The 18,122-nt window shown below is 36.1% G+C and overlaps 1 protein-coding gene across 5 annotated transcripts in view; it reads left to right on the top strand.

Moving 5' to 3' along the window:
• Positions 1 to 764: 764 nt before the first annotated feature.
• The window catches only part of rufy3 (RUN and FYVE domain containing 3), a 28,152-nt gene continuing 10,794 nt past the window's right edge, over positions 765 to 18,122 (top strand). For 3 of the 5 annotated variants that reach the window (XM_053480617.1, XM_053480616.1, XM_053480619.1), the window contains exons 1-9: positions 765 to 1,251; positions 14,639 to 14,812; positions 14,941 to 15,058; positions 15,138 to 15,239; positions 15,344 to 15,467; positions 15,963 to 16,027; positions 16,110 to 16,175; positions 16,270 to 16,339; positions 16,541 to 16,633. In XM_053480617.1, the coding sequence (XP_053336592.1) occupies positions 957 to 1,251; positions 14,639 to 14,812; positions 14,941 to 15,058; positions 15,138 to 15,239; positions 15,344 to 15,467; positions 15,963 to 16,027; positions 16,110 to 16,175; positions 16,270 to 16,339; positions 16,541 to 16,633 (1,107 nt within the window). In that variant the 5' untranslated portion in view covers positions 765 to 956. Of the gene's footprint in view, positions 1,252 to 7,139; positions 8,347 to 14,638; positions 14,813 to 14,940; positions 15,059 to 15,137; positions 15,240 to 15,343; positions 15,468 to 15,962; positions 16,028 to 16,109; positions 16,176 to 16,269; positions 16,340 to 16,540; positions 16,634 to 18,122 lie in introns of those variants that run through there. The other 2 variants (XM_053480618.1, XM_053480621.1) reach the window with 2 other exon arrangements.

Raw genomic sequence — 18,122 nt, 5'->3', positions numbered from 1 at the left:
AGTATAGTCAATTTCTAGGCCAAAACATTTATGGTCAATGTGGTGATTAGAAAAAGCTAGAAAAAGACCTTTCCTCGAAATAAATCAATACTGTTTTAAGACCACCTTGAACAATCCTGAACCTATACTTTGTGTATTTATTTAAGATTTTGGAAATTTTTATAAGATCTGGAAACCCTGCTACAATCTAGGCTAGAATGAAATCAGCCCAACATTTCTTTGTGTATTTTTCTTATAATTGTTGGTACTGTTCTTGAGGAAGATTCAATCCAAGTCCAATTTAAAATATAGTAGATCTGCTAAGATATTTCTGCTAAGATAATTTATAACTGCCAACCCTGCTTCCATTTAATATTTTAAACAGCCGTCATGGTAAATAAACCCATCGGAGGTCATGAATGTGGCATCTTTCTGGACTTCACCCTTATCCCTTCCATGAGTAAATTATTAACATACAAATACATATTTTCTCTTGCTTTTAACATAAAATATGTAGCATAATATAAGGAATTTGATTATAATTTTAGTTTTCAAATCCTAAAATATCAACATCATCATCATCAAAAACAACAACAATAATAATAATAATTGTTTGTTTTATACTATAGAGCGCTACAAAAATTAAATTACTACAAAATATTACACTTAAAACTTCAATGAGTTCATGTGATTTGGGGATGATGCATAGCACTGTCCATCCTGCCCATGTAAGAGTGCATGAAAGGGTTAATTGCGTAGCGGCGTGATGACGTCATGTTCACGTGATTGCGCTACTCAAAGTTTTGTCGTGTTTATGAAGGTAAGAAAACGTCAACAGGACCAGGCATTCTTCACGGAGTTGTTTTGTGCCATGATAGAGTGTAGGAAATGAAATAAAAAAAGGAAGAAACGATAAAAGTTTTATGTTATCTTGAGCTGTGAAATAGAGTGATCAGGGTATTTTCTTAAAGCGGAACATGGCGTCGGAGCAGGATGTACACACTGATTCCCAAAACACAGAAGTTGAGGAAAGTTTGATATCCTCTGCGGAGATGGGTCGACCTGCGTTTCAGGGCAATAACGGTCATTTCCCCAGCAGCCCGGAGGAAGACTCGATCACTCCCACATCTGTCATTTACTTTAAAGAAGCGCTGAGTTCTGCTAGCGTCCAGTTCAACAAGAAGAGCCTGGATCCTCCTGTTAATTCTCCTGTCAATCCTCCTGTCACGGTGAAGTATGAGTTTCACATCGAAACAACCAAGAAAACCAAAAGTGAGTGTTTAACACACTGGCTGTTTGTGTATATAGTATATATATATATATATATGTGTGTGTGCGCGCGCGCGCCAGCACCGTTTGCTAAGTCACTTTAGCTAGCTGTGTGCTTACTTCCCTAAGCTTCTAATGTCAACTGTGTGTCACCGCTGTTTACCTGTTACTTGTTAATATTTATTTGAAAACGAAATTCAATTTTTTTAAATTTGTTTAATAAGAAAAAAAAAACGAATAACATTGTGGTGAGGCAGCATAAAGGTTGGAATATAATGTTAGTTATTATGGCATTAAAGTTTTACTAAGAATATGAACCTAAAAACAGTATTTTCAGATTTTATTATTTCTAACTTTTTGTTCAGTCGTGATCAAAAATCTTGACATTTTCTCTCTTTTTTTCCACACAAATATTTACGATGTATGATAAGCTTTCTTCATAGCACTCATCTGATATTCTAGAGAAAAGGTTGAATTTGGGTTACAAAAACCTCCTGAATTTTTTTTTTTTAACACACTCTTTGGTAACACCAATGACAATTTAGAGAAATGTCAACAAAAATTGTCTAGGTACTAGGATACTAACACAATTGGCTATACACAGTATAAAACCAACATGTTCCATGATGTTGTCATTGTTCTTAAATCGCGCCGATGGTTAAACGATTCATGTTAAAAGAACAAGCAATGTCTGCCATCTTTTCATCTCATTCCATTCTTTCACTTATTTTTACTTTTTTCTTCACTATTTTTGCTTGACGCTGCCCAGTAGTACTAGCCTTTACTCCCGCTGTTTTTAGGTTGCTTCCTGAAATCCTGGCATACATGCTGCACACATACGACAATGTACACCAAACTGCATGTTTATATCTTCGATAGTTCGTAACTTGAATGTTCATATTTATGGGACTTTCTATGTACAATATGGCTTCCATGTGTAAGACCAAATGTAGTCTGTTTTTATGTCCCATTTTTGACAGTTATGCTTATAAAATAAGTAACACCAACGATGGACTTAAAAGCTTTGCATATATAATTACAAAATAAATGAGGGCATTTATAAACAAATGAAGCGAGACATTTGACATACTCTTTGCATTTGTCCAGTGCTCTTCATCTAGTGATCGTGATGCAGGAATAATAAAAAAAAATTAAAATGTATATCAAAATAAAATTCATTTTGTGTAACAGTAACACCAGTTAAACAGTTTTGTGTGACTGATATTTATTGAATATTATCAATTATAATCAGTTATTGTTTCATGATTTTAGTTTTTAACTTATTTTATTTGTCATTTGTTTTTGTGAATCAGATTTATTTCATGAAAAAAAGCATGTTTAGATGAGAAGTATATGGTCCCACTTCCATGTATGATCATAGTGACTAAACATTTCCTTAAATTAAAAAAAAGACGTTTAAATTATATTATTAAACATAAAATAAGAAAATGTATTTCATGATTTAAAGTACATACTATAAAATTTTTTAACATATTCATGTAACGGGTCTGTTATGGTAGTTTCAACGATTTCTGTGTCTATTTTCTGTTAATTTACATTTAATGTTTTCTTATGTTTGTCATTCTTTTCTCAAAAAACTGCACACATTTAATGTTTTATCTTGATTTAAGTTTTAATATTTTGTTGAAAGGGTTGAAGACATCCATGACATATTAGATTTATAGAAATGTGTGTTGAAATGATAACCGAGCAAGTTTTAAGAAACATGCTGAGGAAATTACCAAGTTTGAAACACATAACACATTCACATTTCATACTAACTTAAATAATTATTTTGATCGTGTAAAGCTGCTTTGCGACAATATTAATTGTAAAAGCTATACATATAAAATTAAATTGAATTGAATTGAATAACATACAGTACGTTTACATTGAAATACATTAAAACTACCGACTTAATATTGTGTAGGTCTCCCTTGTGGGTCCAAAACAGCTTTGATTTATTGACATTTTGACTCCATTAGACCTCTAAAGGTGTGCTAAGGTATCCGGCAACCAGTCATCAGCAGCAGATCCTTTAAGTAATGTTGGTTGCAAGGTGCGGCCCCCATGTATCAGACTTGTTTGTCCAGCACATCCAACAGATGCTTGAGCAGATTAATATCTGAGGAATTTAACGGCCAGACACCTTGAACTCTTTATCATTTTTCTGAAAGCATTCCTGTACTATGTTTGCAGCATGGCAGGGCACTTTTGGTTGGTACTAACCACTGGATACTGGAAACACCCCACAAGACCTGCTGTTTTGGATTTGCTCAGTAGACATCACAATTTGTCCCTTATCAAAATTCTTTGGATCCATTCACTCGCCCATTTTTACTGCTTCCAGCACATCAACCTTAAAAACTGATAGGTTACTTGCTGTTTAATATATCCCATTATTTTAGAGGTGTCATGTAACAAGGTAATTTAAAATATTCTCACCATCTGTCAGTGGTTTTAATGTTAAGGCTGATCAGTGTATTTCTGATATGTTAAATGCTTTTGGTGCAAATGTGTTTTTATTATTCCTGTGTCAAGTTAGTGTTTATGTGCTACTCTGAGGTCAGAGGATGACCATGCTAGTGGAAACAAAAAAAATCAGTAGTAGGAGCGATGGGAAGAGAGCAAGTTGAAAGATGAAAATTTGGAATCTGGTATGTTAGTCTAGAGTGAAAGAGCTTGACAGACAGAACGAGCTTTGTTGCATTGTGCTCTGTAGTAGAGATGGAGTTTAATCCTCTGTCAGTACGACATTGTGGCTCATTTTGGAGGCCATGAAATTGGAAATGCACCAACATGTCAATGCTAATATTTGACTAGTTCAATATACATCTTACCTTTGGACTGTTTTGGTAAGATCATTATTTTGTCAAACATCAACTGCACAAAATAATTTTAGTTGAAAATTACTGTTCAGTATGATGGACGAGAACATCACTGGAGCTTCAGTGGAAGTTAGAAAAAGAAGAAAAATTTCCGCAAAAGTATTATTAGCAACGTTGGTCTGTGAAATCCCATGCAAGTAATGAAATTTATTTATTTTATTTTTTTTAAACAAGGTTTCAGTTTAATCATAGAGGACATATTATACACGAATACGAATCAGATAGTGAATGTGAAAGTTGTTCAGGAAGGGTTTTTCCTTTAAAAGTTTGAGTTTTTGAAGAACCTGAAAATTAAACAAAGAGAACCAGCCCTTCTCGGATAAATTGCATATGTTACTATATGAAATTCAAAGGAATCGTGCAGAGTGTAATTAAATATGTTTTGAGGTCAGAAAGGGAGTGATGATATGTTGTTAGAAATGTATGATAGAAGTATAGGGAGAGAATACTGCTGGCATACAGGTGGAGTAAAAAATGCTCCACTTCTCAGGTGGAGCATGTTAGTGATTTCCGCTGTTGAAGCACATCTGTCTTACAATTCAGCATGTGCATTATGAGATGCTTTTCTGCTTGTTCTAAAGTAATGCTTATTTGACTTAATATAGTGTTCCTGTCAGCTTGACCCAGCCTAATCATTTGTTCTCAATGTTTCTTTATCAGCAAGACATGTCTACCCACAAAAAAAGATTCTCACTAAATGTTTTACTTCTTCCCACTCCTTGTAAACTTTATAGACAAGTTTGTATGACAATCACAAGATCTCAATTTGTATCCCTTTGTTTTTATGGTTACATGGATAGATAAGTTAGTGTACACCTTACCAACTAAACACTCCAGAAATGAGCTGTGTGCAAAGATTCCTGCCATCAAGCTGATAATGTATCTAATTACAAATCTAAACGGAGGTCCAGAGGATTTAAACTCCTACAGATATAGATGGATCGATTTAAAACTACTGTATGTACATCTCAACAAAAGATACAACACCCAGTGCAACAAAAGACACAACTGGTCATTGAAATCTGTTTGGAGCACACAGTAGGCTGCTTGACAAGTGGTGCTTATGATAATAACAGTGCAAGCTGAGACTCCAGCAGTGCAGTTAGTAGCTTGCTTAGTCAACAAACCTGAGTGAAAACCAAACCATAACCGTCTCTTTAACCTGAATTCTGTGTCACTGAATGCTGAGATTTGCACAAAGAGTCCAATTTATCAAATCCAGAGTAAAGACTTAATATTCCATTCTCTCTTCTCCTAAAGTTTTCCGAAATAGTTCTAATGATTAGGAGTGTGAAATCTTAAAGATAACAGTATTATTCAAACTCCCAAACATTACTGTACATACCTAAACTCGTACATTCCTTTGTATTTATAAATTGTTTGCATTTATTCTTAATCCCAGATAATCCCATCTCATGGCTGTTTAGTAAGTAGGAGTTGGGTGTAACTGTTATTGGCAGAGCTGTGTAATAGAGGGTAATTATGAAAGAAATAACACTAACCGTGGCTGCATGACAGTTCAGGCTGTTTACTTTTTATATTGTAGATAGATTTATTTATTAATGCGTGTATAATCCTCATACTTATACAGTACCAGTCAAAAGTTTGGAGACAATTTTGAATTTGTTTTTTACATTTTAGAACAAAAACAAAACACATAGATTTATGTAACAGACAACAGTCAGTTGTTATTTTAAAACTCGAAGGTCAACCGTTCTGGAATAGTTCTTGCCGGAACAGTATTGTCAAGTGCTTTTGGAAAACTCCTCAATCACCATGATGAAACTGGCACTCATTAAGAACAGCCCAGGAAAGCAAGACCAAAACTTAGCTCTGCAGAGGAGAAGTTCATTTAGAGTTACCGGCCTCACCAATAAACAAACAACACCTTAGATTAGAGCTGTTATAAAGGATTCACAGAGCATAAATAACGGATACATATCAATATTAACTTTTCAATTGAGATTGCGTATTTTGGATGCTTTCAGCATTGTTTTACAGTGTAGAAAGAAATATTTAGATGTTTATTCCAAGATAGTGTTTTCTGTTGTTGGTTTTTATAATAAAATGTCACTTTTCGAAATGTTATGAAAACTCATGATCCTAAATGATTAATAAAATGCTTGTTTTTTCCGGGATAGTGGCAGTTAAATGACAGGACAGTGAAACTAATTTTAGTGTTTCAATAATCATTATTAAACCAGATACTGTGTGTGGTGAGATGTTTTTGCCTTTTTTTTACTAGTTGAAAAGGGAATAGGATTCACAGTGGCTCATTGATTAGCACTGTTGCCTCACACCTCCATGGTTGGTGGTTTAATCTTGCTTCCAGTCTAGATGCATGGATTTGGAAGCCCTTTCTCTGCTTAATGGGTTTTCTTTAAGTCTTTTAGCACAAAGACAAGCGATGTAGGCTGATTGGGTTTCCAAATTGCCTGTAATGTATAATAGGCTTGTGCTCTGTGATGAGTGGCCACCCCGTTCCAGGGTCCCCTGGGATAGGCTCCAAGTCCTCAGTGACCCTGCACAGGATCAGCAGTATAAATGATGGATGGATAGAAAGGCGAGTACTGACAGTAAAATACATACAAACCACACACAATCTTTTTGTTTGAATTTGGTTGATTAAGTCTTGAACTTTCATCTTGGCCACTTCAGGAGATACAGTGGAACCTTGGATTACGAGCATAATTCGCTTGCAAACCCCGTTACTCACAATCTGAGCTTTCACTGTATATGCAAAATATGACAAGTGATTACAATCATTCAAATTATAATAATTCCAAACCGTTTTTTTTTTTTTTTTTGGCCTGAGTCATTGCTCCAACACACGCATGCACGCACACACGCACACACAGAGGCTTGTTTGCTAGCAGTGAAATAATCAATCTGCAAGCACTTTTCATGAATTTTTGATGCTGTCCGGTTCCTCATCTGATAAAAATGTTCCTAAAACACTAAATGGCAAAGATAATGTTAATTTAAATAAGGATGTAACAGCTGAGTACTGTATATTTTTTGCTAAAGAATCAGATTATTATATAACGCTCATTTTCTTTTGTTTCTTACTCCAGCACGCAAAATTTACTATTGTGATGCCGTGTATAATATATCTACGTTTATCAATCAGGGCTAATGCAGTTTTCTTGTATCCCCCCACATGTGTCTCAGCATGCTAGCTCTGTCCTTGAGAGGCACAGATTTGTCACCTTTTTATTGATTTACTATCATCTTGCGTTACTTCCTAACTAGCGTTTGAGTATTGCTGTGCTGCATTAAACACTTATAAAAATTTTTTTTAAAAGGCTAGAGCTTATCTTTATGATCAACAGGTGCAGTTTAAATCAGTAATCAGTGCAATATATGAGGCATGAAGCAGCAAAGGCATTCTGTTCATGAGGCTCGATTAGTAAAGCCTGTGCTTTTCTGAGGCAGCCTTATTGAGCCAAGAGAAACGGATCATGGATGAGCACACTCCTGCATCATCCCGATCCCCTGGGGACGCATCTCTCCCCACTTGCACCATCTGCTCACGTGACTCCAACAATGCCGCTCAGCATCACAGCAGCCATCTTGGTCAACACCCACTCAGTTGCAGCGCAAACAGCCAATCCAGTTAGCTCGAGCGGGGGCTGTGCGGAGCGAGAGGGGGGAGAGAGAGAGAGAGAGAGAGAGGTTGTGATTGTTGCTCCACCACTGAGCTGTTTGCAGCATCTCAAGCCTCTTGTTCAGACCAGAAAACAGCCTCTATTCTATGCAGCGGATTCTCTCCTCAATTAATCACGAGGGGACGTTTCCTTCTGCTTTTCTTTTTCCTAAAGGAAAAAAAAATACTTAATTTGCTCCTGTTTTTCTTTCATTTGTCTTCTCCTATTGTTTCCTGTTTCCTCCTGTCTTTGAAGAACCGTTGGTAGGAGGTTGTTTTCATTCCTATTTAGTCTGTGCTCTGCTCCGTGTCTGGGCCCTAACGCGAGGGAGGCCATCGTTGTTGTTGTTATTGTCATAGTCACTGGGCCTTACAGCTGAGTCACCATGTCGGATCTGACGCCGCAGAGCGAGGCACCCACCCCCACCACGGACAAGATCACGCAGGCTGCCCGCGAGACCATCTACCTGTGCAACTTCCGCGTGTCTGTGGACGGCGAGTGGCTGTGTCTGCGTGAACTCAATGACATCTCGCTCACTCCCGAGCCTGAGCCAGCGCATGAAGGTAGGCGCACTAGCCTCCATGCTGCTCAGTGAGACTTCTGGGAAATGTAGTTTAAGACTCTAAGGCGTTTCTTTATTCTTCACTATTATTATTATTATTACTATTCATCCTTGGTTATTTTAAAAAAAAATCCATGTTGATATTTCCTTGAATGGCATGTAAAAATGAAACAGGCGCACAGTTATAAGCATTGAAGAGGAAAGCCTGGGGCTCTGCCATGTTGGCTTTTGTCTTGCTAATGCGTCCGATAATCGTTATTGAGTTATATGCAGGACCATTTCCTCTTTGCAGGAAGCCTACAGTATGCACACCAGTTACAAAATGTTTTTCAGGTTAATGAGCGAGTGATTTTTAAACTGGATTCAGTGATTTTTAGTTAGTAATAATTTCTAGTGTTGATGTTGCATGCAATCCTGACAAGAATTGTGTGTTTGGCCAAACTGACAAAAGTGAAAGACAACCAAAACACACTTGCGTTTTAAATATCTAGTGAAAGTCAATTAAACCATGATAAGGAGTGTTCATACTGATTATGCTTTTAGGTCCATCCTCAGTCTTTAAAGCATAGATGTATCCTGAAGTATCCTAAATATTATTCAGGATGCCATAACTTATTCCAATGCTCTGCACGTGCTACTCTGATTTCTTTTTCAGTTCATTATGTGCTACTTATTAACATATAACCATGATCTGCTTTTAAAAACTCTACTAAACAATATTTGTGTGTTTCAGTGAACATAATGTTGTCCTTTTTCATGCTCTTATAGTCTTAGTGCTGTTAGGAGCAGGCTTGTCCGGTTACAATAGCAAACACATGAACAGTATGTATTTGCAGAGCAACCTAATTACAGTCTAGTTTAAGATAATATATGTTTCCTTTGTGCCAGTTTTAGTAATCTGCCGGGATCAGATAAAGCTCGTATGATGAGCGTGGTTATACACACGCTTGGTGTGTTTGTGCGTGGAGTCGTGATTAAGGCGGAGACACTCCAGGCTCTCTGGGCTAAATTACAGCATCTGTCGTTCTAGTTAGTGCAATCCTATTCGCATTGCAAAGATGCAGAGTTTAAAAGCCATCTACTCTTTTAAAAATGCATTTAGGTAACGATAAAATTCATTATGTTTAATAAGTTATAAGGGATTTCTTAGGTTATTTTATATATGATATAATATTTGACATCCATCTCCACAGGGGAACACAATGCCATGACAGGAGTCAGCTCAAATTCGTGTGTTGCGCCTCACGCATTAAGACCGTGAAGCAACAATTTATACGTACAGACAGCATTTGTCATTGTGTGTCGTCTGCATTTTAATGCATCTTACTGAAACGAGAGCCTTTTATGAGTGGATGTTGCATGTAATCTGTAGAGGAGCTAGGCAAAGAGAACTGCATGCTGTTTGCTTTTAAAAGTTGTTAATGGATATCATAGTCTCCCAGAGACGTTCATTTAGACAAATATTGGATTTTATTTAAACGATGAATGCTCTGTGTGCGGAAACATACAGTTCTACAGTGATAGTGCCATTTTTAAGATGAATTTAGCTTATTAAATTTGCAACAATATTGAACATTTTTATTTGCCTTTTTTTAATGCAGTAAGATTTTTACAAAAACATGAAATAAGAAAAATATATATATATTTTGTACCTTTTAAAGTACCAAAGAATATGACGCCTGTATTATAAGAAGTACATTTGTTTATTAAAATGTGGATGACCTGTGGCACTTTCACAAAACCTGAACTGCTAAGGATTAATTTATGCAAATGCCTGCAAAAATCTTTTAATCTGTGTCAGCCATTTAATTTAATTCAAAGAAAAAAAAACTTTATCCCAATTAGGGCAATTTAAGGCATGCAGAAAAAAATATTCTTCCTCCATTAAATAATATCAGGTCCATCCATCCATCTAGGAACCTCTGTAGAGGCCAAAGATGACCATTATATTTCTTCCCATATATACGACCATGGTAGGACCGCCGGTCAACTTTCACATGCGCGTTTACACACTATGGCCAATTTGGGAACTCCAATTAGGCGACTTTGCATGTCATTGGACTGTGGGAGGAAACCGGAGTACCCGGAGGAAACCCACTAAGTACAGAAGAACATGCACACAGATCTGATGTGGGAATCGAAACCAGGACATTATTAGGCCACTAGAGATCAAATATTAAAACTATCCCTAGTGACCTAGCGTTTTTTATAAATGCTTAGAAATGTTTTGGAAAAAATTTTACCTTTTTAAAAAAGCTAAAATTGTTTTTAATGAGTTAATTTTTGGGGAAATTTGACAAGTTTTACAAATAGTTTTTCATTCATCACAAGTCGCTATTTCACTTGAACGTCCCTCATATTTCTCATGTATGGCATTTAATGAAAACAATATACAGCGGGGCAAAAAAGTATTTAGTCAGCCACCAATTGTGCAAGTTCTCCCACTTTAAAAAATGAGAGAGGCCTGTAATTTCCATCATAGGTATACCTCAACTATGTGAGACAAAATAAATAAGAAAAACAAAATCCAGAAAAATCACATTGTTGGGTGTCTGAATAATTTGTAATCTCACTTTAAACAATAAATACACATTTTGTGTATAAAAATTTGTATTTATCATTGTGCAATATTATATAGTGTGCACAATTATTGTTTAAAGTGAGATTACAAATTATTCAGACACCCTTATCAGCAAAAGTCACTATCTAAACCAAGTCCTTGTGCTGCCTTTGAGGCTTGTTCTGTTCTCAGACATTTTTATGGCTCTCCTCATGCTACATAAACCTGCTTTTAAGACAATGTGTATTTTATGGCAGGCCAGAACATATATTTTTATGGATAGGGTGGGTGGGCTAAACAATAAGCATTTAAGTTGTTGTGAACCCTTCTGTCCATCAAATATTTTATTTGACTGTAACTCTTTTACTCCTTTAAGGAACTTTGTCTTATTCTGTTGATACTTAAAAAAAGTATCCAAATGTAGTTTTAAAGTTCTTAGAAAAAATAAATTTTAAACATCTTATTTAGTTTTAATATTAAATAACAAAAATGCTTCTCGCCATGAATATAGCCATAGAACCTGGCATGGCGTTAAAAAAGAAAGTAAGTTCTTGTTGTTGGACTTTTGACTTCTCCCATCAAGTGGTCACCACAGCACATCATCTGATCCGCACACAAGTTCCTAACACAACTCTCTCATTTTACCCGGGCTTGAGGTCGGATCTGCATCCAGTGCCTGAGATTTGGGCATTGGGTGGGAACTGAATTTGGGCCTTTTACATGGCAGGCGAGAAACCTATTCCAAAGCCACCAGTGCTCCAAAAAGTATTTAAGTAATAATGCTATTATTTGTGGATGATTTAATATACAAGTACTGGAAAGTAAATATAGGTGAGCTTTTGAACTAAGCACCAATAATCATGGTATTTTCTACAAAACACTGTCTTTACATAACCGATAAACGAAGATTTCTTGCTGGTGTAAGTACATCAATGATGGCGTGCTATGACCATAACATTGATTATTTTCCAATAACAGCATTAGCCATTGTGTTTTATTCTTCTTATATGACAGCAGTTTGCCAGTAACTATTTTTATTCATTAAGGTAGGAAATATTGCACTTTGTATTTATTTCTAGTTATGTTTGATGATGTAGAATAACCTAAGCTAGCCACTTTTCTCTCTTATAAAGTTAGCAAGACAGGAAAACGCAGCTTGTCATATTACAGGGAGAAAGCACCGCACATTAAGCGGAAGTTAAAACTTAACAGCTTTTGAGAATCGAGAAATAGTAAACAGATCCTAACTGTATTAGTGATTACAGTACGTTCTATACAATCTTTGTGTTAGTTTATAAATAGTAACATATTAAAAGATAATTAATCAATGTGTCCAATCGGTATAGATTCATTTCACATCATGTTTGGTGTGTTTGATAGTTGATAAAATGCATGAAACACACACAAAAAAAAAATATCTTTTTTTATTCTTTTCCATTGTCCTTTGCAAAGACTCATGGGAAGATTTCACAGAATTGATGGAACAAATGCAAATGCTTGATGAGTTCAAAGGTGCGTATCGTGGCATTGCTTCCTCCCTTCACTCTCACCTCCGCAGGCATTGTTTAAAAAGCCATAGCAGCTGTGTCAAGTAGCCATCGAGACCTGCTCTAGTCAGGCATCAGCTACATTTCCCCCCTCGAATGCGGCTCAACACGGCTACCGTCAAGCCCGAGCTCTCATCAGCCATCTCTGTCGTGCTTGTGAACCATTTCTCACTTTTGTTTGTCTTAGCTGTCTAGATGAGCTTGTTTCTCTCAGATTCTGTCTGTCACACCCATTCTCTCTGGCTGTTTTTTCCCTGCCACATGCATGGTGTTCTAGGCATTTCACACCCACTCTAATTCCCTAGGGCGCTGCACTTCTGATTAGTTACTGCAGGCCTGAGATGTTTGTTTTAAGAATTTCTTGTCACCTCATCTGACCCTTTAGTACCACACCACTGCCTGACTGCTGGGGATGGAGGGTGTAAGTGTGGTTAAGAAGCACATAGATTTATCAATACTGGTGTGAACTAACTGTTCTTTATGTTTTTGTACGTTTTTTCACATGAGAACTGAAACCGTTTAAGGTTTGTTTATACTTCTGTGGGACCAAACGCACAGACACTTTCAGTATTAAAAAGCAAGAGGAACCTGCATATCTGTTAAAACGTGGCAGAGGCACATATGACTGGAGGTTAATAACTGCCTAACAGCTTTGATTTTGCTTTAGGATGCTGGTACTGAAATCTTTTTGTTAGATGATACTCTGGTAAAAGTATATTAGTTTTATCTAGATTAATAATTTTGTCCTTTGCATTTTACCCCAAACCATTTTTAGAGCTGTGCGATTTAAATGATCTGACCTTATTTAATTTATCTATTCTTGATTGATTCAATTTAATTATTAAATCAATGGGTCAGGTTTTAATTCAGAATTAATTCACACTTTTAAAATGATCTATTCTCGATAGATTCAATTATTAAACGATTCGATGGGTCAGGTTTCAATTCAGAATGGATTCACACTTATTGTGAATTATCACATTAACTTTTAAAACTTCAAACTTTGTATAAAATGTACAGATTTCTTAAATATAGCACAGCATTAGGAAACAGGAAATCCACGTTCATTTTCTGTAAATACAGTACAGTATTGCGAAGAATAATTTCTTCTTTTTCTTACGGGTTTGAGTTGTTGGTGCGTTACTGCCACATACTGGACTGAAGTGTGAAGCAGAATACAGTATAAGATGATCACTTTGTGTGGGAAATAACCTGTAAGGAATCAGTAACACAATTTACACAGCATTTCAGTGTTCATTAGATACTTTAGAAATTTTAATACTATAAAATATGCTTGAAATAAATCGGACAGTAAACTTTAGCCTGTTGAATTGATAATAATCGGAAATACGCAAAAATCGAATTGAATCGACAGCCTAACTATTGATCAGCTCTAACAATTTCATCGGTGTGTATATTTCATGGTAAGTCTAGTTTACCTCAGTCGCTGAATTAAACATTTAATACATCTTGCAGAATGCTAGAAAAAAAAGATGAAAGAAAATGCAATAAATGACTCATACTTGGAGGTGTATGTATTTAAGTGCATGTAACTGGATGGTGTCACACGTTTGACAAGGTTTTACTTTTATGGTGTGCGAAAGTGCCATGAGAGGGTAGATTAATTGGTTTCAATACAAGTGCTTTATATGCCAAAGCCCAAGAATATAATTAGTGCTTTTATCTTTTACTTTCTTTTTTTTGTTTCAAACAAAATGCTTTTTTTAAACACTGAAGTGACATATTCATAAACCAGGTCTATCATTTATATAGCAGAGGATGTTATGTGAGACTTAAAAACCAATTGGTAACAAACCAGTTGAAGAACTTGAGTGGTGACTAAATGTTAAGGAAGTTAACAAACATATATTTAGGTCTTCTTCACATTTATTCTTATAACGTACTGTGTGTGCGTGTGCAACTATTTTAGCATAATGGTTGTGTCTCCTGTTAACTAGTGCATCGTCATGTCTTACACATGAAATTAATCACCAAAAACGAGAAGGGAAAAATTAAATGACCTGCATTATTAAGCTTGTTTTTATCACAACTGTATATAGTGCAGATTGAGCAACTGATCCATCACATTTATCTTGAGAGTTTTTGCTTTAAGCCAGCAGCTTGGCATCATTCTGTTTGACAGTAGTGCTTTATAATGTGCCATGTGATGTTTCTTGTGTCTTCAGATCCCAAGGACCCTATCGCCATCGAGAGGCTTAATCTGATGAATATGGCCAAGCTGAGTATAAAGGGCCTGATCGAGTCAGCCCTCAACCTGGGCCGCACACTGGACTCGGACTACGCCCCCCTGCAGCAGTTCTTTGTCGTAATGGAGCACTGCCTGAAACATGGACTTAAAAGTATGCAGAGTAATTTGAAAAACAAATAATTTTGCTTTTTTCTGTTTCATTGTCCTTATTTTATACTCTCCCTCTCTCTCTTTCTCTCTCTCCCTTTATTTATTTTGTTTATGTGGTATATATTAAAGGCAAAAAGACATTTCTTGGTCAGAACAAGTCATTTTGGGGTCCTCTGGAGCTAGTGGAGAAGTTGACTCCAGAAGCTGGTGAAATCACAGCCAGTGTCAAAGACCTTCCTGGCCTCAAGTAAGCCAGGTCTTGTTTTATTCTTTCTAAACATGTTTCCTGTCATATTTGCAAGTACTTATTAGTTTGCTTCTATTAGAACTCCTTTGGGAAGAGGCAGAGCATGGCTGAGACTGGCCCTTATGCAAAAGAAGCTCTCAGACTACATGAAGACCATCATTAACAGAAAGGATCTTTTAAGGTAGGCTCTGATCTGCAGGCGTATGTGTGACAAGTTAAGTTTTATTTCAAATTTATTCCCTCTAAAATGTTTTTTTGTTTCTTTTTTTTGTTTCCACCACTTAGTGAGTTCTATGAGCCTAATGCTCTGATGATGGAGGAAGAGGGAGCAGTAATTGCTGGACTGTTGGTGGGACTCAATGTCATTGATGCAAATTTGTGTATGAAGGGAGAAGACTTGGACTCTCAGGTACTTTATGAAATGTCATACCCACACAATTTAATAGGGACAGGAATCACCAGGGGTTTTCCGATACGATATTCATGATAACTAGGTGCCGATTTGATTTGCGATTCTGTTAATGTTACAATTTTATATACATCCCTATTTAATATAAACTGTGTGAATAGTTTAGAGTGCATCACCTGCAGGTTTATAGAGGAACTGCAACATTTTTACCGCTTCAAATATGTAATTAACTTTTTTTTCTTTCAAAAAGCCAATTTTAGAGTTAGTGTGATGATGCATTAATTGCCACAGAAAAAGAATCACACTACATCACAATTGCTGTTTTTCCCCCCTCTGATTTTCGTAGTTGAACATGTATTACTTATTATTACTTGCTAGTATCAGTGTAGGATGTTTTTTGTGCTGTAAATATAAAATCTGATGTTCATTCAAGGTGTTCAGGTGACATATTTGGAGTGTGTGGGTGTGTGTGCTTTTTATGTGCTATCCTGGCAGGTTGGCGTGATAGATTTTTCCATGTATTTAAAAGATGGAGGTCACAGCAGCAAGAGCACAGAAGGGTGAGTTAAACCCCATAATATAAATTAGATGTTTTCCGATGGTTTGACTATTACTGATGGATTTTAAATCTTCCCAATTTAGTGACGGACAAATCACAGCAATCCTCGACCAGAAAAATTATGTTGAGGAGCTCAACAGACATTTAAGGTAAAGTCAGTAGCACAGCTCTTTCTTTGGTTTATGATTTGTTTGGCCTTGTGTGGCTAACGCAAGCCTTGTATATATCAATCATCCCTGACAGTGCTTCTGTGAATAACCTACAAGCCAAAGTAGATGCTCTTGAAAAGTCCAACACAAAACTTACAGAGGAGGTGTGTATCGATACTTTAAATCCAACATCTTACTTCATCATTAGATATACATGTAAAGAATGACTTCAATCTAGTTTTCAATAGCCTGACTTTTTTGTTTGTTTTCTTGTTGCATTTTTTTTCTCTGCCATTTTAGGTCGGCAATATGTTTGTCGTAAGAGGTTGGAAATTGCCATGAATTCTCTTGTCTGTTTATTACAGCTTGCAGTCGCAAACAACAGAATCATCACTTTGCAAGAGGAGGTAGAAAGAATGAAGGAGGAAAGCTCATACCTTGTTGAGTCCAATCGCAAGGTACAGTATTACTCCTGTCAATTGCTACACCTAATGACTATTTTGATAATTAATTTATCCACCGGTTATTGAAACGGTTTATCTGCATACAATTTATTACAAATTGCACAATAACTTAATAGCTCTTACTTAGCTATCAGCTTTTAAAGTTAGCTTGAGGTTGTTTTGTGCATGTGATCAAGATGATAAAGATGAACACTTCATTACAATTTTGTCTTTTGATGAACTTTCATAATGAAACAAAGCAAAAGCAGAAAAAAGGAAAAGCAGAAAAAAAGTAGCATAAATAAAATCTAACTATTAATTAAAACTTAAAGATGTCAATTACGGTTATTAAGTTGAAATGTTAGGAAACTGAAATTAGGTCTGTGGTGAAGGGGCGTCATCAAGCAGGTGTAAATTTGGCAACACCCCCACCAGCACAAAGTCTTTTCCTCAGATCCTATTGGCTGTTTTGCTTGAGATAAAAGTGAAATGTTCCCACACTTTTTGCTCATAAAGGTGTTAGCCATAACGCTATTACTCATTAGAGATGAAACCCCAGATCTATTAACGGATTTGAATCCTTCTAAATCCTGCTCTCATGAATCCTTTAAGTCACTTGAGTCAGTAGGAATTCTGACTGCATTTTCCTATACATCTTTTACTAGAGGGCACTCGCCTAATCCCTAGTATCCACCAAATCCTTGGACTTATGAACAGACTGATTCCAAGGATCTGGGTGTTTCACTCCGTGCTACGAGTCTGACAGATCCGCTGAATCCCCCGGTTTAGATAAATCAGCCTGGATATGTTTCTGACCATAAAAATTAAAAATGACTGAGAATCAAGAATATTAATGCAAAATGTGCATTTTAATGACAAGTGAACAGAGAAATAAGTTTAGACAACAAATATAATAAAATACAAAAAGTGCATATCTCTGATAAATGAATATGTTAAATATGAAAATAAAATCTTTGATTTAAAGCAAAAGAAATTGAATACAATGATTATAAATATAGCAGGGGTATCTGATATTTGTTATTTTTATGAGTTAAAATGGATAGGCTATCGGGTATAGTTAGATATTAATAAAAAAAATAAAAAAAAAAAGCCCAGGTGGTAAAGCCGGGATTCAAGCTTGAGGTTTTATGCATGTAATACAGTCATTTCATACATTGAGCTAAAGTGTCTCACTGTTAGTATTATTATTCTGGTAAAGTTGTGTTGTGGAGTTGAAAACTAGCCTGATGTGTTACGAACGGAGTCATTTTTTCATTCCAGTTTTACATATCTTACGTATCTACGTCACACCAACACGTAACAAATATGCTTGGCGTTAATATATCAGATATAGAGCACTGCGTCTAATTACACAATATTGTGAAGGTAAAACAGCTGCGGTTTGTTATGTCATTGTGATACAGATTCTGCCTGTTTTTGCCATGGCCCCTTCCTAGGGGCGCTTAACGAATCCTCAGAATTGACAGAATCTTTGGACTCATGA

The sequence above is a fragment of the Clarias gariepinus genome, chromosome 21 (assembly GCF_024256425.1).
Source record: "Clarias gariepinus isolate MV-2021 ecotype Netherlands chromosome 21, CGAR_prim_01v2, whole genome shotgun sequence".
Taxonomy (NCBI): Eukaryota; Metazoa; Chordata; class Actinopteri; order Siluriformes; family Clariidae; genus Clarias; species Clarias gariepinus.
Note: the sequence above shows the minus strand (reverse complement) of the source record. Positions and strands in the feature narration are given on the sequence as shown.